This window comes from Carassius gibelio, chromosome B7 (genome assembly GCF_023724105.1).
Source record: "Carassius gibelio isolate Cgi1373 ecotype wild population from Czech Republic chromosome B7, carGib1.2-hapl.c, whole genome shotgun sequence".
NCBI classification, from domain to species: Eukaryota; Metazoa; Chordata; class Actinopteri; order Cypriniformes; family Cyprinidae; genus Carassius; species Carassius gibelio.
Genome location: NC_068402.1, coordinates 41,426,844 through 41,453,580, shown reverse-complemented (window position 1 = coordinate 41,453,580; position 26,737 = coordinate 41,426,844). Strand labels below are relative to the sequence as shown.

The window sequence follows — 26,737 nt, the reverse complement described above, 5'->3', positions numbered from 1 at the left end:
AGAACACGTAATGGGGTTCATGAAATATCTGTCATTAACAGATAACGCTGTCCCGTCAGTGTACACCGTTGGTACCTCACAAAGTTTGACGACGGTGAGTTGAAATGAACCATGTCTCATGCAATTGAACACACCTACTTATCTAGATCCAATCAGGTACTAGTTGGAAAATAAGCCACGCCCACTATTTTCCTCATTTATTATTCCGTTTCTCTCGGAAATACGTCACAACACTGGAGAAAAGCCGTTTGCAACTTCCGTTTCACGGGGACTTTAATCTATTCATAAACACTGACACGTGCGAGTTAAGAGGCTTTGAGGACGAAGGCGTCGGGGTACAGGCTAAGGCCGGGTTCACACCGCAAGCTGCAGCAGAGCAGAAGCAGCGCGTATATTTTTCTGTGCCTATGTTAACAGATGAGGGCGTTCACACCGCACGCAGAGGCTGCGCGGCAGAGCGTTGCAGAAGCAGAGCAGAAGCAGAGCAGAAGCAGCAGTGCCGCGATCGTTTCGGTGCTGGGTCTATTTTTGCAGCGCTGCTGACGCTCATTTAAAGTGAAAGTACACCTTTGATGGACAAAATAAATATGATTTCACACAAAAAGTGCTCTAACTGCACAAAAAAAAGCACATCTAGGATGTTTTAACAAGAACTAGAGTATGTTACGAAAAGGAAATTAATATAAAAAAATATGTAGCCTATAGAAGATAAAGTGACCATGGCCAAAATGATCATGATCATGGCCAAAATACACATGTAGCTACTTAAACGAAAATTTGCCCAAAATTTGCATTAATGATATCTACTGAGTTCTTAGCAAATTACATAAAAAATGTATGATATTTAAAACCACATATTTTTCTATTTTTTATTATAATTTTATTTTTAATGTTTTTTTTTTTTTACAAAATCTGTTAAAGTACTTACAGTTCTATCCAAAAATAGACTTTTTTGCCGAAATACAAAAACAACTTTAAATAATTTATATTGCTAGCTTAGCCTTGGAGATTTATTTATTATTAGTAGACCAGTAGTTGGTCTACTAATAATAATAAATTATAAATCATAATATATACTAATAATAATAAATGTATTAAGTAGTTGTCCTATTCTTTTAACTAGGCCTATGTATTGGCAGAAGAACGGCTGTCGTGCTAACAATCATAAACAACAGCACGTGGTGTCACAGGCGGTGGTCTTCAGAGTGCACATGGAAAGACAATGATGGACGACACTCGTCTCATTGTGGAAGTTGAGAAATATCAAGTTCTTTATGATCCACACAATGTACTTTATAAAGACTTGCAGGAGAAGGAAAAAGCATGGGATGAAGTTGCAGCGGCTCTTATTGCAGATGGTAATTAATTTTATAGTGTTTTTGACGCTTTCGCTGGCACACGAGCAAACAACTCAATATTTGATTCAAAATTGATTCAATTGGAACCATTTATTTACAATTTCTAAATTACACATAAGCACACAAATAACAAAAGCAGGTGATACATGCATATATAATAAACAAGTAAATGCTGATTTCAAGATGAGCAGGAAGTCAAGGCTATGAACCATTTACAATACACATAATTTAACACCGTTTATTAAATTGGTTTTCAGGGTGTTTTTTGGTAAATTTAATTGCAAACAAACCCAGTGACAAGATGGTAATATGCACCATGTTCTCTCCTACGTCGGTTAATGGGATGAACCCAAAGTCTGGGTCTTTTTAGTCTCCTTAATAACAAATTTAGCGCGATGGCCTTTCTTCTATCAACAACACGTACTGCACGGTAAACAAATACAGCAACACAAAGATCCAACAAAAGTAACAATTAAATTATTAATTAAAAAAGCTTCTTGCCTAGTCTTTTTATTTAAATGTATTTTAAATGGGAAATAAAGCAATGCGAACGTACCCATTATAGAGCACTCTGACCAAAATCTGCTGTTCAGTTGCGCGCTGCCTCCGCTGCCTCCGCTGCCGGTGTGAAAGCAAAATAGGCGCGCGCTGCTTCTGCTCTGCTGAAACTTGCGGTGTGAACCCGGCCTAAGAGGTTTTAAGATGCATCGCAAATGATGCACTATAAGCTATGAACTAATACACTATGTACTAATGTACTAATGTATTCAACTATGTAGTGTATGAATTACATTACCATTTTATGCATTTAGCAGACGATTTTATGCAAAGCGTCTTACATTGCATTCAAGCTATACATTTTTTTAATACAAGTATGAATTATATAAGGTTATTTTGGTAATTCATAATCAGAGTCTGATATCCCCTCCCCCTTCGCTACGTATCCATACACATACTTGCGGTCTGTGCACTTGACTACTACTATGGCGCATTTCCTGTATTTGCCCCAAGTGTTCAAGTGAGGATGAAGCCACAAGTGTGTGACACACTTTTCATTACCTGATGGGAAACACTTTTAGTGTTGTAAGAATGCAAGTGTTTACATGGCTTTATTTTAATCTTAAATTTGTAATTTAAAATAAACTTCTAAATGTCTGTTCAGTAGTTCCTATAACATGACAATTTTCATTTGTGGTGCTTATAATTAAGTGATAAAAAACAGTTCCAAATGTTGTACAAAATAAATATACTAATCTTTGCAGCAATAAAACGTGTAGCACTTTGTTTTACTACCAAATGATATGTAATATTTTATTATTATTATTATTATTGAACTTGCATTGCAAAGGTTTCCTCAAAAAGAAGAAAAAGAAACAGTTCAACATTTTATTTCACTTCACACATGAAATTGAGATACGCAAAGAAAACGCTTCATTCTATCATTTTCCATACTGGCAATTTCATGTCCACATTCATTCATAAATTGACCATAGAAAGAGAGAGACAAAAAGGAGGAGCATAATTTTTTTTTCATGTTTAGGTGTGAAGTAATGTGTGAAATGGTGGGAGCGTACATGTAGGCTTCTTACCAGGGGCCTGTACCATGAAGCTAGATTAGCTGGCTAGCCAGGTAGATTTCAGGGTAGTTTGCACCAATCCTGGGTTTACGTACCACGTAAATGGCTTGGCTTTTAGCGGCATTCATTGCCACAGTAACTTACACTCATGGCTAACCTGCTCCGAGGCAGGTTATGTTCTGGGTTAGACATCTCAAACTGAAGTTGGATCAATCAGATGTGAGAGAAGTGACACATGTCTGACACAAAGTCACTCCAATTTATCTTGCTCCAAATTAAAGGTCACTAATGCTAAAAAATAGAAGAAATCTGGCTTAAATTATAATTACGGAGTCATTTTATGATTAATATATTTATTGTGATTCATATTATTATTATTATTATTATTATTATTATTATTATCTTTTACACACAAGCAATTTAATTTAACAGTTATTATAAATCATATATTTTAAATAAATATTAATGTATACAGATCATGTAATACAAATAAGCTGTAGTATCAAAAGATTGCACTATTTAAAAAATAAAAAAATCTGACCTTACATGTCCGAGTCTCTATAACTATATATTTTCAAATGTACAAACTAAGTTAACATTTCACTTGTCACTGCACTGATAGAGCAAGATTATTTATTTTATTTGCCCACCATTTTTGATATTATAGGTGGCCACCTAACTAGTCAGCGTTCATAAATCTGAAGTATCTCTGTACATTCTTACAATGCAAACACCTTAGGAATGTAAACGGTTACTTTTTTAAAGAGCCACACAGATGGGAAATCAAAAATGACCTGTATAACAGTGTATGATGTAGCTGTCCATCAGTGTAAACAATGTGCAAAGTAATTAAACCAAAAAGTACATGATTTATAAAGTTATTGGCTTCTAAAGTAAGGAGTTGACTCTGAATCGCTGAAACAAGTTGTTATAGATTTCAAATGTTTTGCCCATCTCTATGTACGAAACTAGGAACACTTTGCATAATAATCTCCGCCTACCGTGTTGGGAGAAACGGATCTCTGACCTGCCCCACCCCCCACACAGACGCTCTGGTTGGTGTGAGAGCGTCATTTTGAGGAGACAGTGTGTTTTTAATTGTAAAGGCAAGTTTGTTTTATTTTCACTGCCAAAGAATGAAGATCAGAAGAACCTATGGCTAAAATTCATTTTTACCACAATACCAGAGCAGTACAACAAATCCCTTTTGTTGTGTTCACAACATTTCACTGATGACTGCTTTTCTAATCTCGGTGAGTACAAGGCAGGATTTTCAAAGCATTTGGCCATAAAAGAGGGTTCATTACCAACTTTATTTAGAAGAACGAGCATCTCCGAATCACAACGCGAAGTATGATTATGAAGTTATGTGTCTGTTTTCTCCCGAGCGTCTTATCAGTTTGTGTGCTGTCTGCTGCCTGTCTGCGCTGATCGTCATGTACAAACACGTCATTAAAATGAAGTGTAACTCTGTGAATACTCAACGAAGAGACATGAGAGAGATATCTTTAGAAAGCTTCTAACAGATATTCTGTGATAAAGTAATCCATATGAAAACAACGCGATGACCGTTTTTCACGTCTCCCTTCACTATATCTAATGTGACCACGCCCCCGCGCTGAACGCGCTATTCAGATTCAAACTGAAGCGCGTGGCTTGAATACACCCACACAGAAGAAAAAGCAGCGAGACTGTTCAAATTTTTTATTTTACTGTTTGCTTCGCGATGAGAGGAATAAGACATAATTCACCCCAAAAAGATGCTAACGCATTGTTTACCATGAAGTGTGCGGAACAACCAATCAAACCTGACTATGTCAGTTGACCAATCAGAACACAGTATGCTACCGAAAGGTGGGGTTTGGGGTTTGAACAGCTTCACGCGAACCGTTTGGGGATCTCTGAGAATTGAGGTAATTTTAAAATTATATTTTGACAAAATGACAATGTTTTTTAACCTTGGATGGATTTAAACCTATTGTACAGGACTTATAAACAGTGATAGGAAGCTTATTTTCATCTTACTGGCTCTTTAAATGTCGTGAATTTCCCCTACTAAAAAGCTACGTTCATTACGGTAGAACATCATGAACATGATAAACCTGAGATGGACACGACCTCAACATATAAAACAAACTACAAAGTAGGGCTGTGAATCTTTAGCAAGGCAGTGATTCGATTCGATTACGATTCATAGGTTTTCAATTCGATTCAAGAACGATTTTTTGCAAATTTAGAATGATTCAATTCGATTCGATTCACAATTAAATTCGATTCGATTCGATTATAACTATTCGATTCTGCATTCTTTAAGTGCATTCACGGGATTATTTAAATGCTTCTACTAAATTCTTTAAATGTTTAGTCAGGGGGCAAATTACAGTAGCATTTATGTTTAGAGATCCATAGGAAAAAAAAAAAAAAAAAACTTTTGTCCATTGTTAAATGCTAGTTTAATGATGCAACATGGCATACGTAAAACTGTATGTAAGCCAAGTTTTTAAAAAAAGAGCTTAAAGAGTATTATGTATAAGCTAACATTTTGTCACGCCAGGGCCGTAGCCATAATTTCAGAAGTGACAGAAATGTCAAATACAATCATTTTATGTATGTAGCCTATATAATAATAATATTATTATTATTATGATTATGATTATTATTATTTACAAGTAATTATCTTCTTTTTTAATTACTTTTAATTAGCTGTGATAAATCAAATACACTGCTGGACAATAATCAATCATTTGTAATCAATATTTTTTTCCTAATGGCAATTTTATGATTGTTTTACATACTAGGCTACATTTCTACAACTTCCACAACTTAAAAGTGACATACAGCCAAGTATGGTGACCCATACTCAGAATTGTGCTCTGGATTTTACCCATCCAAAGTGCACACATAGCAGTGAACACACACACGGAGCAGTGGGCAGCCATTTATGCTGAGGCACCCGGGGAGCAGTTGGGGGTTTGGTGCCTTGCTCAAGGGCCCCTAAGTCGTGGTATTGCCGGCCCAAGACTCAAACCCACAACCTTAGGGTTAGGAGTCATGCTCTCTAACCACTAGGCCACGACTCCCCACCAACTTGAATGTTCCTCCATCGTGAGATATGTGGACTTGCAGAGGATGCACATTTTGGATACCTTGTTCTTCAGCTTAGCGAGTACACGCTGGAGGAATATATCCAAGATCAATTACCAGATGAAAGCGCTGAGATCATCGGAGACTCCATGGTCCGACACGTCAATGCTACATTGGCCGAAGGTAAAGTGCACACTCATTGTTTCCCTGGTGCTCGTGTTCCCAATGTTTCTGCGCAGATACCCATGATTCTGCATGGTGTAAAGAACAGAAACTGCTATTGGTAAATAACTGGAATCTTTTCTGGGAGCGTCCTAGGCTGTTTCGCGCTGATGGCCGACAACCCAGCAGAGTCGGAGCGGAGCTGCTCTCTGACAACATCTCCAGGACACTTCGCTCCATGTGACTAGTAAGTTCTTAAATAACTATCATGATGACTTTTGTTCCACCCGCTTAAATGATTAATGAAGTACTTGGGCTGTACAATCTATTAAGACTGTGTCTGTTCCATGAATAGTGATTAAAAAATATAAATTTGGGATCTAGAAAAAATCTTATCGTGATTAAACCAGAAAGACGTAAAAGTAAATGAACAAAAACTATTTTTAAAGTTTGGGCTCATAAATATTAGATCACTCACATCTAAAGCAGTTATTGTAAATGAAATGATCACAGATAATAGTTCATGTACTCTGCTTGACAGAAACCTGGCTAAAACCAAATTATTATTTTGGTCTAAATGAGTCTACTCCACCAAACTACTGTTATAAGGTGTTGCAACAATATATAGTGATATTCTCTGTGTTACCCATAAAACAGGATACAGGTTTAACTCATTCAAAATACTTCTGCTTAATGTTACACTGTCAGACATGCAAAATAAATCTAATGTATCTCTTGCTCTGGCTACTGTCAATAGACCACCAGGGCCGTATTCTTAAAAGAATTTGCAGATTTCCTCTCAGACCTTCTGGTTACAGTTGATAAGGCGCTAATCATGGGAGATTTTAATATTCACATTGATAATTCGGATAATTAGGACTTGCCTTTACTAACCTAATAAACTCTCTTGGAGTCAAGCAAAATGTCAACGGGCCCACACATCGTTTTAATCATACACTAGATTTAATTATATCTCATGGAATCGATCTTACTGATAAATATATCATACCTCAAAGTAATGATGTTACAGACCATTTCCTTGTATCGTGCATGCTGCGTATCACTGATATTAACTATATGTCTCAACGTTACCATCTGGGCAGAACTATTGTTCCAGCCACCAAAGACAGATTCGCAGATAAACTGCCTGATCTATCTCAACTGCTATTTGTACCCAAAAATACACATGAACTAGACGAAATGACTGGCAACATGGGCACTATTTTCTCTAATATATTAGAAGCTGTTCCCCCCATCAAATTGAAAAAGGTTAGAGAAAAACATACTGTGCCATGGTATAACAGTAATACTCACTCTCTTAAGAAAGAAACTTGTAGTCTTGAATGCAAATGGAGAAAAACTAACTTGGAAGTTTTTAGAATTGCATGGAAAAACACTATGTACAGCTATAGACAGGCTCTAGGGCTGTAAGCTGCTAGGGCAGAGCATATCCACAAACTCATAGAAAATAACCAAAACAATCCAAGGTTTTTATTTAGCACAGTGGCTAAATTAACAAATTACCAGACACCACCTGATTCAAATATTTCATCAACGTTTAATAGTAATGACTATATGAATTTCTTCACTGCTAAAATAGATAACATTAGAAATACAATAGCGAATGTAGATTCTACAGCGTCTAACACTTCAGTTTCATCCATTGGTGCAATAAACTGCAGTGCTTTACAACTATAGGACAGGAAGAGCTAAATAAACGTATCACTGTATCTAAACCAACAACATGTTTATTAGATCCTATACCCATTAAATTACTGAAAGAGTTGTTACCTGTTGCTGAAGAACCGTTTCTCAATATCATTAATTCGTCATTATCTTTAGGTCATGTCCCAAAACCATTCAAGCTGGCAGTTATTAAGCCTCTTATTAGGAAACCAAAACTAGATCCTAGTGAACTGGCAAATTATAGGCCTATTTCAAATCTTCTGTTTATTTCAAAAATTTTGGAAAATGTTGTGTCTGCTCAATTGAGCTCCTTCCTGCAAAAAAAAATATCTGTATGAAGAATTTCATTCAGGTTTCAGGCCCCACCATAGCACAGAAACTGCACTTGTTAAAATTACAAATGACCTGGTTCTTGTGTCAGATCAAGGCTGCATCATCAAGTTTTACTTGATCTTAGTGCTGCGTTCGACACCATAGATCATGACATACTCATATATTGATTACAAACCTATACAGGTATTCAAGGGCAGGCTCTAAGATGGTTTAGATCCTTCCTGTCTGATCGCTACCATTTTGTTAATTTAAATGGGGAGGCATCTTATTTATCACCAAAAATATGGAGTGCCACAAGGATCCGTCCTAGGTCCCCTTTTATTTTCAATATACATGTTGCACCTTGGTAATATTATTAGAAAATACGGAATTAGCTTCCACTGTTATGCTGATGATACTCAGCTATATATCTCAACGAGACCAGATTCAACTTCTAAATTATCTAAGCTAACAGAGTGTGTTAAAAATGTAAAAGATTGGATGACCAATAATTTTTTCCTATTAAATTTGGATAAGACGGAGATATTAATTATTGGACAAAAAAAAAAAAAGTTTGCAAAAACTATTTGCAACTAGATGGATGTACTGTTACTTCCTCTGATGGTTTAGCTCCTGCGTACCTAACTAGCCTTCTACCACGTTACAATCCATCACACTTCCTAAGGTCACAAAATGCTGGACTTTTGGTAGTTCCTAGGATAGCAAAGTCCACTTAAGGAGGTAGAGCTTTCACATTTGGCTCCCAAAATAACTCTGGAACACTCTCTGTTTCAATCTAGATTAAAAACGCATCTCTTTCGCCAAGCATTCGAATAATGAATCTCTTAAATTGTGAGTGTAGTTGTATCTGATTATTCTTATTCTTTATCTTGGGTTAAACTAATTAATTTTAATTTGTTGGAACAGCAGCTATGCTGATGATGTCTCTATTTGTTTCTATGTTTTGCCACGGAAACTAGGATTTACACAAGCTCCAGTCTGGATCCAAAACACCTGAGAAGAGATGATGCTGACCCTCAGAGGACCCCAGATGATGCTAACCCTGAATCAACAAACAGAACTAACACATATTGCTACAAGTGTTACTTCATCGTCTAATAATTGCTGTTAATAATGTCCATCGTCTGGCTGACTACGTCTTGTATCAATTTTTCTGGAAAATCCTGTCATACGTGCACAAACTGTCAGTCACCACTTATAAGCTACTACTAAATATTGTAGAAACGTAATTTCCTGTAAAGTTGCTTTGTAACGATTTGTATTGTAAAAAGCGCTATACAAATAAACTTGAATTGAATTTATTGAATATCTATTTATATTGAATTTTGAGCGTTTTTCAATGAAAAAGGTCCGCTCTTGTTTGTTTCTGTTTTAGAGGAAATCTGCTTCCCGTGGTTCAGGACTATCCGCTGCTGAGGCACGGAGGAGAGTGAGCACGTAGAGATCATGATTTCTATGCAAAGATCGGAAAGGAATGAAAGAGGCCATTTTCTTCTTGCATCCATCAGTTTCAGCATACGAGTTACGTCAACATTGAAAGCGGGTATGAGAGGATGCCACCTGTAGAAGAGAAGCTGGAAGAAGCTGAAGCTGGCTATCTATCTTTCTGTGGGGGAGACATCCTCTCTTAAATCTCCTTCCTTGCCATCCAAGCCCCTTCAGGATACATCTCACTTAAATGGCAAGGCATACAAAGCAGCAGGTCAGGCTTTGGCTTCATTGCACACAATGGCGGTGCTTCTACCATATCAGGCTGATCTGCTAAAAGACCTGATTAAAGGCGAGGGCCTTTCCACTGACCAGGTCTCTGCAGATCTCTCTCTTCATGCTACCAAGCAGGCCACCTCCGCCGTGGGAAGGTCTATGTTGGCCATGGTGGTAATGGAGAGACATCTGTGGGTGAACCTGGCAGACATCGGGAAGAAAGAAAGGGCCTTTATTCTCGATTCTCTGGTTTTGCCTTCTGAACTTTTCAGTACAACAGTTGGGATGGTAGTCGAGAAGTTCAGGGAGGCGAAGGCGTGTTCAGCTACCTTCAAATCCTTTATTCCACAAAGGTCCAGGTCTGAGTTCGAACAACATAGGGTCCTGGTCCATCTTGATCTGAGGATAAGAGATGAGCACAGAAGGCTAGTGTCGGGACTCACGTTCCTTGGGGTAAGAGGAATCGTGTGCAACGGGGAGGTAGGCAAGACCTAAGGAATGTGATCCAGATGAGGCATCAGCATTCTCATCTGAATCAGAGCAATACTTAGTAGGGGTGTAACGGTTCACAAAATTCACGGTTCGGTTCGATACGATACACTGATGTCACGGTTCGGTTCGGTTCGGTTCGATACGTTTTAGATAAAGCAAAATGTAAAAACATCTCAACTTTTCAGAATGCCGCAAGCGCACCGCGGGTCATGTGACAAGAACTAACCAATCAGCTTCATCCTTTCCCATAACAACGTTGAAAACTCAGCCAAGATGAAGGAACAGCTGATCATAGTTGTATATGGATTGCAATTTTGAAATAAATTTAGTAGCAGAGCTACTGCAAGCGATTTTTAGAGCTGCAAATCCATTTATCCTTTGCTGAAATTTCCGCGTCTCATGGAGAGAGCACGTCATTGTTGCTTAGCAAAGACAGACGCCTCATGAGCGCTTCTGCCCGAGCGCTTTGGAAAGGAGGAGAAAGACGTGCTTAGCGTTTTCCACGCGTTTTTAGGAGCGATACCCTAAGGCGCTCGCTCACTCAGCACGCGCTGAAGGCTCATTGCAAAATGTCTAATGCATTTAACAGACCAGAAATATAAGATCCTAAAATAACCAACAGGTCTGGTGTTTGGGTGCACTTTGGATTCCCTGTAAGCTATAATACTGGTGTCTAAATGCTGCAGGCATAGTTTGTTGCGTGCATGTTTCTCCTTTTTTTCGTCTTTTCCCAGATACTGACACAATAAGGTGATGTCGGCGTAAATGAGTTGACATGTTTCAAGTATTCACGCTGGTGTTTTTTTTTTTTTTAAAGCAATGAAGCAACCGCGCGAAGCCCTCACTATATAGGATTTTAGAAAGAATGCAGAGCACTAGTGTAGTGTGCAAACTTACCACAGTGTGGATTTCAGAAAGTGTGCAAAGACTTCACGTGCACACTTACCATAACATGGATTTACAAATAATGTTCTAAGGAGGGGCTCTCATGTCACTCTGATCGAGCAGCTCATAGATGGAATCATGCATCTCAAACAATATGTTTGAGAGTCATCTTCTTTTTCTAGTCTGTTAAACGCATTGGCCATTTTGCAACGAGCCTTCAGCGCGTACTGAGTGAGCGAGCGCCTGACTGAGTCATAACATAACATAAACATAAGTTGGTGTTTTTTTCTTCTTCGGGAGTGTCAGGGGCGTTGCCTGTTACGTCGTTTGGGTTATTGGGCTACCTTGTTGAACGCATATCATTATATTTCTATTTTTTTTTTCCAAATATAATTAATTAGTCCAACGAACCGTTCGGTATGCATAATGCGTACCGCGTACCGAACCGAAAGCGTCGTACCGAACGGTTCAATACGAATACGCGTATCGTTACACCCCTAATACTTAGGTATCTACTCATTCCATTTGGAGGTTTTTACATCTGCTCTTATCATCCCCTTCCTAATTCCCCTGTAATCACCAGCTTTCCACCTGACCGAGGTAAAGTGGGAACTTCTTGCATAACAGTCTAGTATGCTGGAACTATGATGTTACGGTTGGTAACCACCATACTGATGGTCCGGACTAAAAGGAGGCGCCCCTTGAGCGGGGCTCCAGTGCAGGCGGCCAAGATCACATGTTTCTGTGGAAGACTTTTTGATCATCAGGCCCGGCATGGCACTGCAAGGAATTTCATAGATGTCTGGCCTGGTCACCCTGAGGGACTTAGTTGATGCTCCTCTACTCAGAGGTTTGTAAATTTGAGCTTGTCTCTCCTTTTCGGTTCAGCACCTCTGCGATGCTTAGGAAGCTTTAAGTACACACGCTTAGCTCTAAAAATCAAATGGTGGTGAGTTTGCACGTTAAAAACTTTGCACACTTTCTAAAATCCACGTAAGTGGAAAGTGTGCACGCTAGCACTTTGCACACTTTCTAAAATCCTGTACGGTAAGGGTTACACGCTCAGCTTTGTTCCCTTTCTTTGAGATGGTTAGTCTTTGGTTCCTTGGGCTCTGCTCAGCCAGTGTGTCTTTATTTATACACTTCAAGCATCACCTCCCTCAACATGAAGGGGTATTTGGGAGGTTCTCGTAGTAGTTTAGCAGCACCCTCTTTTACCAAAAAGGGTCGCCTATGAGTGCGCTTCTTTCTTTCTGAATTCGGAGTTCTCCTCCCATGTGACATTGAGTTCTCTGCTTTTTCCCTGGGAGCCCCAGCATTATTACCACAGATTAAGTTGGTGACTCTCAAACATATTGTTTTTGGATGCACCATTCCGTCTATGAGCTGCTCAATCAGAGTGCCATGAGAGCCCCCACTTAGAACAGTATTTAAAATCCATGTTATGGTGAGCACGTACACGTGAAGTCTTTGCGCACTTTCTGAAATCCATACTGTGGTAAGTTTGCATGCTAGTGCTCTGCATGCTTTCTAAAATCCTATACGGTGAGGGCTTTGCATGGTTGCTTCGTTTGCTTTCTTGAGTTGGTAAAAGCCCTGTTCATCTTGGACGCTGCTCCACCTATGTGTCCTCGGATACCTATCTAAACAGGGATCTGATCTCTAGGGATCTGTTGAGATAGTTCCTTCAGCAAGCTTATGCAAGAGCAAGCGGTAGCCCCTTTGTGACAAGCAAGACTTGGTATAAAATGCTAGGTTCTTAACCCTATCCCTTTAAAGGAATCTTTATGAGTTTTTCATGGTATATTGAAGGTAATTTGCTAATGCTTTTACACTTTTAAATTTTCTTCAAATGATTGATTATTGAAGGGTGACTAAAAAAAAATGTCACCTCATTTTTAAAAATGCTTATTATTGTGTTCAAAGAGTGAACCTTTTGCTGATTGTTTACAGTATAAACCGAAGTTACTCACATAATTTGCAAAAAGCGTCATGGGGCATAGGAAAAAGGTGGATAGGGTGATGTCACGGTTTTACGCTGCCTGAAGGAATACGGAGTCGAGGGTAAACGGAATAAGGTTTTTAATATATCCAACACAGGGGATATCCAACATGGAGCACAGAGGTAGACACACGTAAGTAGCAAGTGAGCACAAGTGAGCACAAGTGAGCACAAGTGAGAAGACCCGACAAAACAGAACTGAAGGGACACGGCTTATGAACAACAGATAATTGGGGAAACACAGGTGGATGGAATCATTAAATTAACAGGGACATGGAACACATGAGGAAGATAATGGACACACCTGGGAACTAATCAAACACGGAAAGACAGAAACTGGGTCACGGGCAAAAACACATTAAATGAGTCCAGGTGTGTGACAGTACTCCCCCCTCCCGGTAGGTGCGTCCTCGCACCGTAGAAACAACAGGGGGAGGCGTAGGTGGGAACTTGGGAGGAGGTTCCGGTGGAGGACGGACTTCCAGGAGGGGGCCAGCAGACAGGGACCACAGAAGGAGGAGCCAGGGAGGAGACGACGGAGGAAGGAGCCAGGGAGGAGACAGGAGCAGGAGGAGCCAGATGGTCCACCAGAGACCAGCCAGGACGGAGATCCAAGGTGGAGTCGACGGCGGGAGGAGCCATGGTGAAGGAAGGGTCGACGACACCAGGGGGCCGACAGGCGGAGACTGCACCGGTGGGTGAGGAGCCCAAGATGGAGCAGCACAGCCGCAGAGCCAGGGGGACGTCGAGGTTCCGGAGGGCCTAGGTGGAGCAGAAGGCTCAGGCGACCAAGGCGGAGGCAGGGTCCTGGCAGACCGCTGTGGAGCCGGAGCGACCGAGGATGGAGGTGGAACCGGAGGGAAGGAGGAGCCTGACAAAGCCGGAGGGATGGAGTGACGAGGTGGAACCAGAGGAGAGGAGTCCCGAGGCGGCGGATGGTCGACGACTGACCAAGGTGGAGCCGGAGGGACGAGGGAGCCCGGTGGAGCAGGTGGGATGACAGGCCACGGTGGAGACGAGGGAGCTAAGAGCCAAGGCGGAGCCGCTGGGTCGAAGGACCGAGGAGGAGTCCAGGGCTCGGAGATTGGAGGCGGAGACAAGGCCTTAACCCGCCAAGGCGGAGCTGGAGACTGGCAGTCCAGCGGCGAACCACCGCGCCCCGATGGCGCGGACTGAGGGTGAGCTGCGGGACTGGCTGGCACCAGCAGGGATGACGAGGAACTGGCTGGTCTAGGAGGAGGAGAGAGGAGAAGGATGGGAGGGAGGACAGGAGGATCAGGACTGGACGGAACCAGCGAAAGAGGAGTAGAGGGACCAGCAGGTTTGGGAGGAGGCGGGAGAGGGAGGCTGGGAGGGAATACAGGAGACACAGAAGATTCAGGGCTGGGTGGAACCAGCGGAGACACAGAAAATTCAGAGCTGGGCGGAACCAGCGGAGACACAGAAGATTCAGAGCTGGGCGGAACCAGCGGAGACACAGAAGATTCAGAGCTGGGCGGAACCAGCGGAGAAACAGAAAACTCAGGGCTGGGCGGAACCAGCGGAGAAACAGAAGATTCAGAGCTGGGCGGAGCCAGCGGAGATACAGGAAACTCAGGGCTGGGCGGAACCAGCGAAGAAACAGAAAACTCAGGGCTGGGCGTAACCAGCGGAGAAACAGAAAACTCAGGGCTGGGCGTAACCAGCGGAGAAACAGAAAACTCAGGGCTGGGCGTAACCAGCGGAGAAACAGAAAACTCAGGGCTGGGCGTAACCAGCGGAGAAACAGAAAACTCAGGGCTGGGCGTAACCAGCGGAGAAACAGGAAACTCAGGGCTGGGCGGAACCAGCGGGGAAACAGGAATATTAGGGATTACCTCCGTAGACCAGTCCATCAGATCCAGAACTTGCTCCATATGACTTTCAGAGACTGCATATAGCTCACCCTCAGTCGCAGGAGTGTGGGCAGGGCTTTCCTCCACGCCCTTGATCTCCACGAGGACTCCCACGATGCACAGTGTTGCCGGCTCACACACCTGGTCAGTCGCGCTCTCGAGTTCCGGCTCCCTGTCAGTGGATGGCTCGGACTCTGCGGCTGCGGTGGGCTCTGGCTCCGTGGAGTCCACTCCACGAATGCGGCGAAATCCTCTCGAGGACCATCTTCGGACGACAACGCTCTGCATTTGGAATTCAGGCTGGTGTTGTAGAAGGTGCAGAGCGCGCCGTCCGGGTAGCTGGTGGCATTAGCTAATAGGAAAAACTGTCTGGTATGGTCCTCGAGAGAACGTCCTTCCTGCTTCAGCAGGAGGATGAGGAATTCGGGACGATAGAGGGGATCCATAGAACACTACGAAACAAAAAGACTTTGAAAACACAAAAACAAAACGGAGGAAAAAAAACACGCAGTTTTCTATTTTCTTCTTTAGGTCGGGTCTTCTGTCACGGTTTTACGCTGCCTGAAGGAATACGGAGTCGAGGGTAAACGGAATAAGGTTTTTAATATATCCAACACAGGGGATATCCAACATGGAGCACAGAGGTAGACACACGCAAGTGAGCACAAGTGAGCACAAGTGAGCACAAGTGAGCACAAGTGAGCACAAGTGAGCACAAGTGAGCACAAGTGAGCACAAGTGAGCACAAGTGAGCACAAGTGAGCACAAGTGAGCACAAGTGAGCACAAGTGAGCACAAGTGAGCACAAGTGAGCACAAGTGAGAAGACCCGACAAAACAGAACTGAAGGGACACGGCTTATGAACAACAGATAATTGGGGAAACACAGGTGGATGGAATCATTAAATTAACAGGGACATGGAACACATGAGGAAGATAATGGACACACCTGGGAACTAATCAAACACGGAAAGACAGAAACTGGGTCACGGGCAAAAACACATTAAATGAGTCCAGGTGTGTGACAGGTGAGCTAACAAGGCTAATGATACACAGGTGCAAACAATAAGTGCTGATGAGACTGGACAGAGGATTATGGGGAATTAAGTCATTGATAGAGTGGCAGAAGTTGGATGAAGTGCTCTCTTATGGAGATCAAGGGCACTCCAGCTGGTGATTGTGACATGATGAGATTGTAATGTTTTTTAAATCCTGTCAGGAGAGTATTTCAAAAAGATGAGGAACCAGAATGAAGCCAAGAACTCTCGTAATATTGACGAGGAGCTCCTTCAAGCTGTTGAAAAATACACAGAGGGGAAAAGCTTTTCTGAATGGAGAACTAAAGTTATTCTAAATCCAGTGCATAAATATTCAAACATACTGTGTAAATATAAATATATTTAAGAAATGTTGACATAATGAATTATGAAAATAAAAATAACTAACAATCTGATTTCATGTCTATTTTTTCTTTATTATAAATCAGTTAATTATAGTGCATGGCATGCATTAATCTTGGTTTGAAAAATAATTTGTATTTGTAAAAATATTTCTTTTCAGTTGCCATCTGAGCTTGTCCAGAAACTTGATGGGAAGAAGAAAGCCTATCCTGAAAACACACTGGGCCAGCTGCGTTTTATACGCAACCTACACAAGCATTAGTGAGGGACATATAATATCATACAAGGAATTTATACCAGAACATTTTAGTATTATTGTGTGTCAGTCCATGGTGTTTTTTTCTACGTAGTCCTGAGGATGCAGAGAACATCAACCTGATGGCTTCATTCCCTGATCTGTTTGGGAGTGTGTTCAGGTTTGTGAAGGAGACAGAATGGAACTCCAGACCGAGTTTGAAAAAGTTATTCAGCTCAGCTCAGTTGTTGTTGCTGTTGTTTTTTACACATTGATTCTGCATCATGAATATGTTTCATGATTGAGTTTAAATGTAGGGATAAATTTAAGATCCTTATGACTCTTTGTATTTTATGAATTAATTAAGCTTCATCCTCTAAAAACAAGGTTCCGACATCTGAAAAACATTGACAATGATAAAATATATATATAAAAAAAACAATGGTTATGTAAAATTTACCCAGTACTAAAAAAACTAATAACTTTCAGACAAATTTTCTTTAAAAAAAATTATAAACATTTTAGATTCTGCATGTAATTCTATGTGTAAATAATGAACTGTCATGATAGAAATACTGCATAATATAAATATAAATGTAATATTTATATGAAAAAGGATAAGATAGAAATAAGATAGATATATAGGATTAACATCATATTCATTTTTATCATCAATACACTACCTTTATGTCCCTTCTTCACAAGTAAGAACTTTTAATCCTGCCCTTTAGCAAATGTGCATATTGATTAAAAAACACACAGAGTTATTGTTCCTATCCAAGAAAAACTGATGTAAATTAAATATTTTGACGTTCTCATTTCATTATAAAACCATGTGAGTTGTAATTCTGGTAACAGGCAGCAATATACAAGTCCCTCGTTATGCACTCCAATGGAGGCAAAGCAACCAGAGCAAAAGTTTGTACAACTGATTTTTAAAGAAAATTATTATATTCATCAAAGTTGCATAAACGGAAATAAATCCTTTGTACATATAAGGGCTATGAAACAATAAAAGCTGGACTATATAGTATATGAAGATAATATATCCCATTAAGCGGAGTGCTTCGGATGAACGGAGGAGGGCAGCATTAAGCCTTCGATGAGCCTTTGCCCGTCGCAAATATCAACAATAAGTAATTTCATTTTCACCAACATCTGAAGAGCTGTGATTTCACCTGCAAAAGGAAAGAAACAGTTGTGCGTAAGTATTATTATTTTTGTAATAGTCGTTGTTAAAGACTTTTATTTTTCTTTAGCCATTTGTTTAGGTCTAAAGAATAGATCTGTGTAATTCATGTGTTAATTAATAGAGATAACACAGATCAATCAACCTTGAAAATATTATACAGTGATTGCCAGAATAATATGCTAGGGGCTAGTTGATGATAATATTTGACTAATAATATCTAATTAAATGAGGAGGTCAGATGCGGGCCCTTCTATAATAGCTGAGGGTGCTTCTTAAATTAGTAAGGGTGCTAATAAAGTGAAGATGTAATGTGCAAACAATGTGTCCCTAAGCACCACCATAACCATAATAACACAGTGTAGAGACTTACTGTAGAATAGTACAGTGAGAGATTTAGATTTAGGCCTACAATTCATTAGGCAACTTTTGTAAACAATTAGTTACAAATTTTGCAATATATTTCAATACCCCCCCCCCCCCCACAAAAAAAAAGGTTGTTTAAAAACATTTAAATATTAATCTGCATTTGTATTGCTTAATGCACATATTGACAGAATATATTTCTATTTTTTTGTCCCATCTGTTTATATGTCATTGCAATTTTGAAAGTCATGACTGCATTTACATACGGGTGTCACTTTCAAAACTTTTGAGTGTCATTGTGGCCATTGGTCCTCGTAGCAGCATGGAAAGCAAAACTTATATTTAGATTCCTAATAGATTATATAGAGGCCTTTATAATAACTAAAAAGCATACTTCAGTCCAGTTAGCTTACTTCAATTCACTAGCGATCTCACAGAGTTCTGTTACTATCGAGCAAGAGACTGTGTGACATTTAAACGTTTGACAGATTTTGACCAGAAAATAAATGAACATTCTTAAAATTCTTGCAGCTTAAAACACTTAAAACACATCTTATATTAAAACATTTACTACCTTTTGTTAATTTGTGACTAAAGATGGAGGTAAAAGACAAACACCAATCAACTCTGACTGACAACGATTCAAAAATTATAACAACCATTTAAACCATTCCTAAAATATTTGCTTTTATGAAATATGTATTGTACTGTGTGTAAGGTGATTGTATTGAATGTTGTACCTCATGTTTATGAGAGGGCTTTTTCTTTTAGTGTTGTCGTTCTCTCAGTCTTCTGTTTTCTAATTCGAGCTCTTGTATTCTTGCTCTCAGAATTTCTTCATTTTCATCAACTTCAGCTTCATCATTTTGAATCTCCTGCAGATGTTTTGGAAAATTTTCACAGAATCTTTCCAATTCATTGCGATCACCAGAGACGTTTATCACATGCCAAATATTCTGGTCAGCCTGATTTAAGAAAGTCCATTGAGCAGTGATGTTTTCATATTGATTTCGAAGCATTATCATCCACTGGATGGGATTTGTGGGTCTGAAGAGAAGAACATGAAGATGCAATAACCTATATATTCTGAAGAGAACATCTGGATATTGTTTCAGCTGCCTTTCTCTATATTCTTTTGTTCTCCGATTAAATAAACCATACATGTCTCTGACCACTGGCTGTGCTGCCATTTCTATAATATTTGCTAATGCGTGAGGACTGTGAATTTCCTGCTTCCTGCTCCCTTATAGACCCTTAAAACTGCTCAGTCCAGACAGATGACGACAGGACGACAGGACGACAGGACGACAATGTAGTGACTAAGCCTCCCCCAAATGCCGGGAAAAACAACCAGTGCACACAAATACATTCCACATGGAAAAGGCAAGAGGTGTGAATCACCATACAAACCACTTTTATTAGGTCTAAAAGAATTGCCCAAACTTCATTTAAAACTTAGCCAGCATAGGTTGAAAAGAGGAAACAAAAGAATTAGAGACAAAAAGAACACTCAAAAAAAAAAAAAAACCTGTCAAAATCAACCATTGAAACACTAATCCTGTAGGAGGCTGGGTCTGTCCTGTGAAACTGAAATCATGGTCCTGTGGTGAACAGCACATTTATGGGCACAGTTTTTTGTGGGAATTTTCTCTGACCAAAATAGTGGACAAAACATTTTAATTGGATCTTGGTGGACTAACACAATTTAATTCATAAGGTTTTGGCCCATGACCCAGCAGCAGCAGGTAAAAAATGAAAGATCACAAAAAATCCATCCAAATGCAGTCATAATATGTTTTTAGACCTTAAAAATGATGCAAATACAACACATCCATGTACTAATTGAGAAGAATAAGTACATGTATTTGTACATACATATTCAGAAGAATAAGTATTCTCAATGACAGCTATGTGTAGTGCAACATCTTGCACAAACTCAGCAGTTAACATACAAATTAATGCGTGTGTAGCAAGCAGCCAAAATGTAGTGACTAAGATGGAAAAATTCAGGGAAAAACAACCCCCACACACAAATATGTTCCAGATGGAAAAGGCAAGAGGTGTGGATCACCATACAAACAACTTTTATTAGGGCTAAAAGAATTTGCCAAACTTCATTTAAAACTCAGCCAGCAAAAGTCAAAAGAGGAAACAAAAGAATTAGAGACAAAAAGAACATCGCATTAAGAAAAATAGGTTAACCCTTATGAGAATGAGGCCATGAAACAAATAACTGATTACTCCTTAATCCCTTCGTTCGCACAAACAATGCAGCCACTCTTCTTTCGATGAGGAAAAAGGCGGCAGATGAAAAGCCAATAAATCCAGCTGTCTACTACAGTCAAAATCTGACTCGCTTACTTTAGGCACAAATGCTTGACCACACACTTGTTTAGTGGTCAAATGAGCCAATAAATAACAAAGCAACTTTTAGCGAAAAGGAGCCTTAAATCGAGGGGTGTAAAAAACTCGGATTTTGTTCAGGTTGTGGACCGTCGGGCTCAGGCTGAAATGCAGGGCTCTAATTTCTGTTGTTTAACCACAGAGACTTTTTCCCCCCTCGAATGGCTGGTTGCACTGGTGCGGCCTCTGTTTTTTTTTAGTTGCACCATTGAGAAATTAGGTCGCATGTGCTAAATTACTGTGTACTAATATACAGTTCGTTGTGACACATTCCAAAGGTTTCGGAAAGGAAAACGAAACAGCAGAGAGTAGTTTTCTTTATTTTGAAAAAGCTTTACATCTTTGAATAATGTATTGCTTCTGTATAACCAACCAGCTTTGGTATGACCATCATGCTGACACAACATAATTTTGCTATATTGAAGCCTGCTCATTATCAAAATAAAATACAGTTAAAAAGTATTTTGTAAGTAGTTTCGCTTTCTCAACGGAACAACGTCACACACGGCAACCTTGAGTGAGCAGAGGCTGGAGCCCTAGACTGAGCCGTGGTCTTGAGTGAGCAGAGGTGTGCCGGCTTGAGGACAGAGGACTGGCAGATTCTAAAAAGGAGCATGCCTTGGTCTTGAAGCAACCACCTGTGACAACCCCGGGCTGGACACCACATCATCCACAGTGAAAGCCAATTCACCGATCCACAGTGTAAAATGTATGTATTTCCTCAGCGACCAGCACGAATCAGCTCCAGACATGACGTAATGGATATTGTCCTCTTTTAGAAGGCCAAAAAAAGTAGTTTCGCTTTCACAGTGAAACACACAGCGTCTATATGAAATGGTGGTGGTGGCAACAACAATACTACAACAAGAATAAAAGATACGCCGCCTTTTTTTGCATGAACATCTGGGGCGGCATTATGCAAATCTTTCCACATACCGCCATAGAGATGTGGGGGCGTGTTAGAATGATCCGTTTGAGGGGGACGTGGACGAACTTTTGTAAAGAGTATCTCTTTGGATTTGAGACTTTAGTCTTTGCAACTTCACAGATCTTCTAAATTCACCAAGAGCCTGTAACACTCCAAAGAGAAAGGAAAATTTGAAATCGCATCATATGACCCCTTTAACAAATTCAAACAGGGCACTGTTTAGCTGTGACAGATGCCGCTGAACATTGAGCTATACTACTGTAGGGGAATTTACAGTTAAAACCCAAGGACCAGATATGTCGCAATGAAGACCAGGACTCAGAGATGAGTTCAATTAATAATAATAATTTTACTTGAAGAAAATAGTTTGCAATTTCATCAGCAGAAGTCAGCTTCAACACTCTCGAAGGAGTTCGCAGGCCGCCCCCAGTACAATACAAAATCAACCACAGTTATACCCTGACAGAGGATACTAATTGCGTCAATACATGAGTCAACAAAATTCTGATTGGTTCCAAAACCTAGATAAAACTCTCCAAAGACGTAGATCTGATATGCTGGACACTGGCAGTTGATCGTTTGTCCTGGGACTGTCTGAGCTTCTCCCTGTACAGACAGATACTAACACACGTACACAGAGAACTTATCTAAAATTCAAGGCTTTCTAGCACTGGCGAGTGTCTTATCATTACGGTTGGATACACACACATAATATGTGGACATTAATCTTGAGGAAAAGAAATACAGCACACATAAGGTTACACATTTCACTCTTGCTATAACTTGATTAATAGTCAAACAAGAAATCATGTAATAATTTAATTAATATCAGTATGAAGGATATGGCAAATCGGCATCCACTCCTTCAGTCCCCCGTTTTAGATCAATGTGGGGTCTAATACCCCAGATCTGGTCTAATAAATGAGGTCAGGTGTAGTTGTGATGCATGCTAAGAATGCAGGCTGTTGGTCAACTTAAGCAGGTCCATATACTTAAGATCTCTGGTACTGGCTGACATTTCTAGTAATAAACACATTATTTTGTACAAAATACTTCCCATAATCATTCTTACTTCCCATATACATTCATCTACTAACTTAATCCCACAATATCGCCACTTGCACTAGTCTTTCTTCACATAATGTCTTTTCCAGTGAATTATTCTGTGTGTCCCTCTACCTGGAAAAGTGTCCTCCATCCATATATACTTTCATCAACATATCTTTGTAAATACCTCTCTTCCTACTACAGCTACTTCACACTTACCCTCTAAAACAAAACATTTATCTAACAGCCTTAAGACTAAATTTGCATATTCATTAACCAGATTTAACAAATCATTAAAGAAAACCGCATACACTATAACCAATTCAATTTTTTTTTAAACCCTTAAGAAGGATATTTGCCTTATTTGTTTTCTTTTAGCATGTTTTATACAACTATGATGAATTTTAGTTAATTTGGTCATATCTTAAAATAAACTCATTACAATAAACGTATATATATTATTCTCTGGAAGCCGGGCTAAATGAATAACCACTGTTATTGCATTCCTGACATATGTCAGACCCTCAGTCACCTCACAGATACCAAATATAGACATTGCTTATAACCTAAATCCCAGTAAAGATACCCTTATTTTATGAAAATCTATAATTTTCCCCATCAATGGTACAATTATAGAGATTGATTATCTATTTTACCCTTTCATTCCAAACTTGGTGTTAAAAACACAAAAATAAACAAACCAAAAATAAGTAAGATCAATATTGAGCCATCTTTAAAAATAAAAATAAAAATAATCATAATTTCCTCAAACCTAGAGCAGGTCCTAGTTTATTACTTAATAACCCTTTTATTAAGTTTTACTTTCACCACGAATCCAGTTGCAGTCATCATAGTTCACATGCTGTTTACACATACATGAACCATAAACTTGTCATTGTTAACACATTTGGTTAAAATTACATTTTAAGTATCGAAGTGTCTAACTTTTAAAATACAACTAACCTATCCACTTATTGTCATGCATGTATTTTATACCAGGACATTACTGTTAACCATACTCATTGCCTTATCATTACCCTTTTTTTTTTTTCAAATGCAAATCTTGTCAATTTTCATACTATATTAATGACACATTCAGAAGCAAATCCTCAATACCTCGTATTAAGTCAATTTAGTTCTCACTGTTTTGTCAGTGATAAATGCTTACACATCAGCTACGAGATCAATGTCTTTAAAACCCTCGTTCATGTTTGTCAATTGGTAGTGATATTTATTTACTCATAAATTATTATAAACTAAAAAAAAAGCACACAGATTTCCCAATACTATTACTAAATGAACAATACTATTACTTAGTTCTAAACGCCCAAATATTTATTAAAGAGACATCCTCAGTTTCTGTAAATCTGTATTGAAACAGTATACATTATCAAAAAGCCCTGTCAGTGTTCACAATATTAATTTGATTTGACCTGACAGGTGTTCATAAGCAGCTCCATAGAGCCTATTACAATTGTTTTGTTCAAACAAAATTTATTATTATTATTTTTTTTTTTGCTGTTCTATTTCAATTAATTCAAACCTCTTGTTATGGATTTGCTCCATTAAGGGGCTATCCACACGTTTTTGTTCAACTTATCTCTGTTCTACATAAACCACTACATAAAGCTTTTGCACTATATTACACAAGCAGGATTCACTCCTTTGTTTTCCCACCAGGCTTCTTTATGTGAGGGTGCTCTCTGGATAATTTGGTTAGTGACGTAGCCAATCTGTCACTGTTTTTCTGCCGTCTAAAATATTTACCTTTACCATTCAAACAACAAAGTGTTAACTTGTTAAAATTTAGACCCTCATTTAAATTTAGGCATGGATTTTAAACCCATTTTTGACGGCAAACTTAAATTTCACAAATCCAATCATATAAACACTCTTTAACATATTAATCCAGAGAGTGATTTAAATCAGCATTATAAAAGACAAAACAAGTCATTATTACCAGTAGCAGACAGAGCTGGATAACCAAAACACTTAAAGCTCGTCCCATGTTCGGCATTGTCTTTTCATTAGTTTCACTCAGAATTATCGACTTCTGTAAAGTAATTTCACTTAACACATCTGTAATGATAAAACACTCATTCCAGAGGTTAGTGACTCAATTGAAACAAAACAGGAACAGAATTGTCCCCCAATAATATATATATATCCATTCTCATGCATGCACATACTTAACACATTTATATTTTAACAGCTCATATTTAAGGTTTTCCTTTTGGTATTAAATCGGAAGGATTTAAACTCAAACATTGTCTGTGCATTTTACCAAGTTTGTACCTAATCTCTTATCTAATCTCAAAGTTTGCCTGATCATTAATGATTTTTATTTTGAGAAAGATCAGCTGGGTTGTTTTGGTCTTAAAATTATTGCTCTGTTTTGGTTACTCTTTCTTAGCAGGCCAATAATAGAAGAAGAGCACCATCCCTGCCTCCACTCAAGCACTCTCTCTCTCTCTCTCTTACTGTGCAAAATATTTTTTATTTATTTATTTTGACAATTTTTGCCAAACTTTAACTTAGACTATAATATAAAATTCATTACAACATATAAACCTAAATTATTCAAATAAGTTAAAAATGTCAAAGTTTCTATATCTCAAATCTCAGTTTAAACTGTTTAAAATACATAATGCTAGGAACATTTCTTTAAAATTATTTTTACCTTACATGCTTAATTCCCTTAACCTTTGTTATCTAAACCATCTCTTGATTAAGCAGAAGCAGTCTTCATTTTTAGCCACCACCATATATCTTGTAATCATCTTGTGTCATGCCTAATGACCTGCATGAGTAAAGACTATGATATAGACATATTAGTTCAATATCATTTTAGCCTCATAAGAAATTTTTGTCTCAAAATAATGGCTGTCATCACATGGTCTCAGATGGTTCTTGAAAGCCCATTGCCATTAACTCTTTATAAATAAGCCTCTTTTCCTCAGGGTGTGATCCCCTGGCATAGTTGCATCAAGTTGTGGACGCTTGTCACAACAATCAGTCAAGGAATGCGGTTGCTGGTGATCAGGTCTGGAGGAGCTCACATTTTGAGGCAGATTCCTGTACTTCCTACAGTTCCCCTCTTAATGATGCTCTAGGCCTATCAAGCATCCGCTCAACTCCACTACCATCTCACATATAACACCTCCCTTCAGGGCAGGTGCCCAGTGGCGGTGACCCCCTGCCTTAGGTTGTCCCCTATTGGCCAGAAGAGGATCTTACCCGTCATTGAGAAATCACCTCATGCACACTGGTAACCACTCTTTCCCGTTGAAACATCCTCAACAGTCTTCTTCCAGAATCCAGTATTTCCTGCAGCTTAGGAAAGGTGCACTCAAGAACCATGAGAGCCATTGACAGCACCTACTAGTGTTAAAACATTGAAAAAGGTTAATCAAACTAATATTTAATCGCTAAACTCAATTGGATACCTCCAAACTATCATGCTGAGATTACTCAGTGAATTTATTTTTCACACCCGTCCATTCATTGTAATTTTCTGTTGCTTCTGTAGCTGCAGCCATCAGGCCCTATATGATGGTGGAGACTAAAAATAAGACAGATAAGTTACTGGTCATAGAACAAATAGCAATACAACTGTTTAACTATTCAAAATTATTACATCTATAGCTCAGGGTCTGTATTATGATTTTAAAGACCTCATGTCTCTTCAACAATTGCTCCTAAATTGTTATTCATTATTTTTATAATCTCTTATTTCTTACATGCATTGGGCAGTTGAACATTTAACTACCAATTGCCCTCTTAATACATTAAATCTGAACTCTTTTTAGTATGTCCTTTAGCATCTCAGTGCATATGATTTGATTGAAACACTGTGCTGTACTATAAATATCTTATCACTTAAACACAGGCTCAGATAACGGCATTTTAGCTTACTTTGAATGAGAGAGAGAGAACTCTGAGGGATTCAGGACTCGTAACAATGCATTTTCATTCATTTTTAACATAATTTCATCGTACTATCATTTTATTCT

At 39.1% G+C, this 26,737-nt stretch overlaps 1 protein-coding gene across 1 annotated transcript in view; it reads left to right on the top strand.

The window, feature by feature from the left end:
• The window catches only part of LOC127962613 (uncharacterized), a 33,877-nt gene extending 16,811 nt beyond the window's left edge, over window positions 1–17,066 (top strand). The window contains exon 8 of the mRNA XM_052562238.1: window positions 16,973–17,066. Within this exon, the coding sequence (XP_052418198.1) occupies window positions 16,973–17,066 (94 nt within the window). The remainder of the gene's footprint in view (window positions 1–16,972) is intronic.
• Window positions 17,067–26,737: the final 9,671 nt, after the last annotated feature.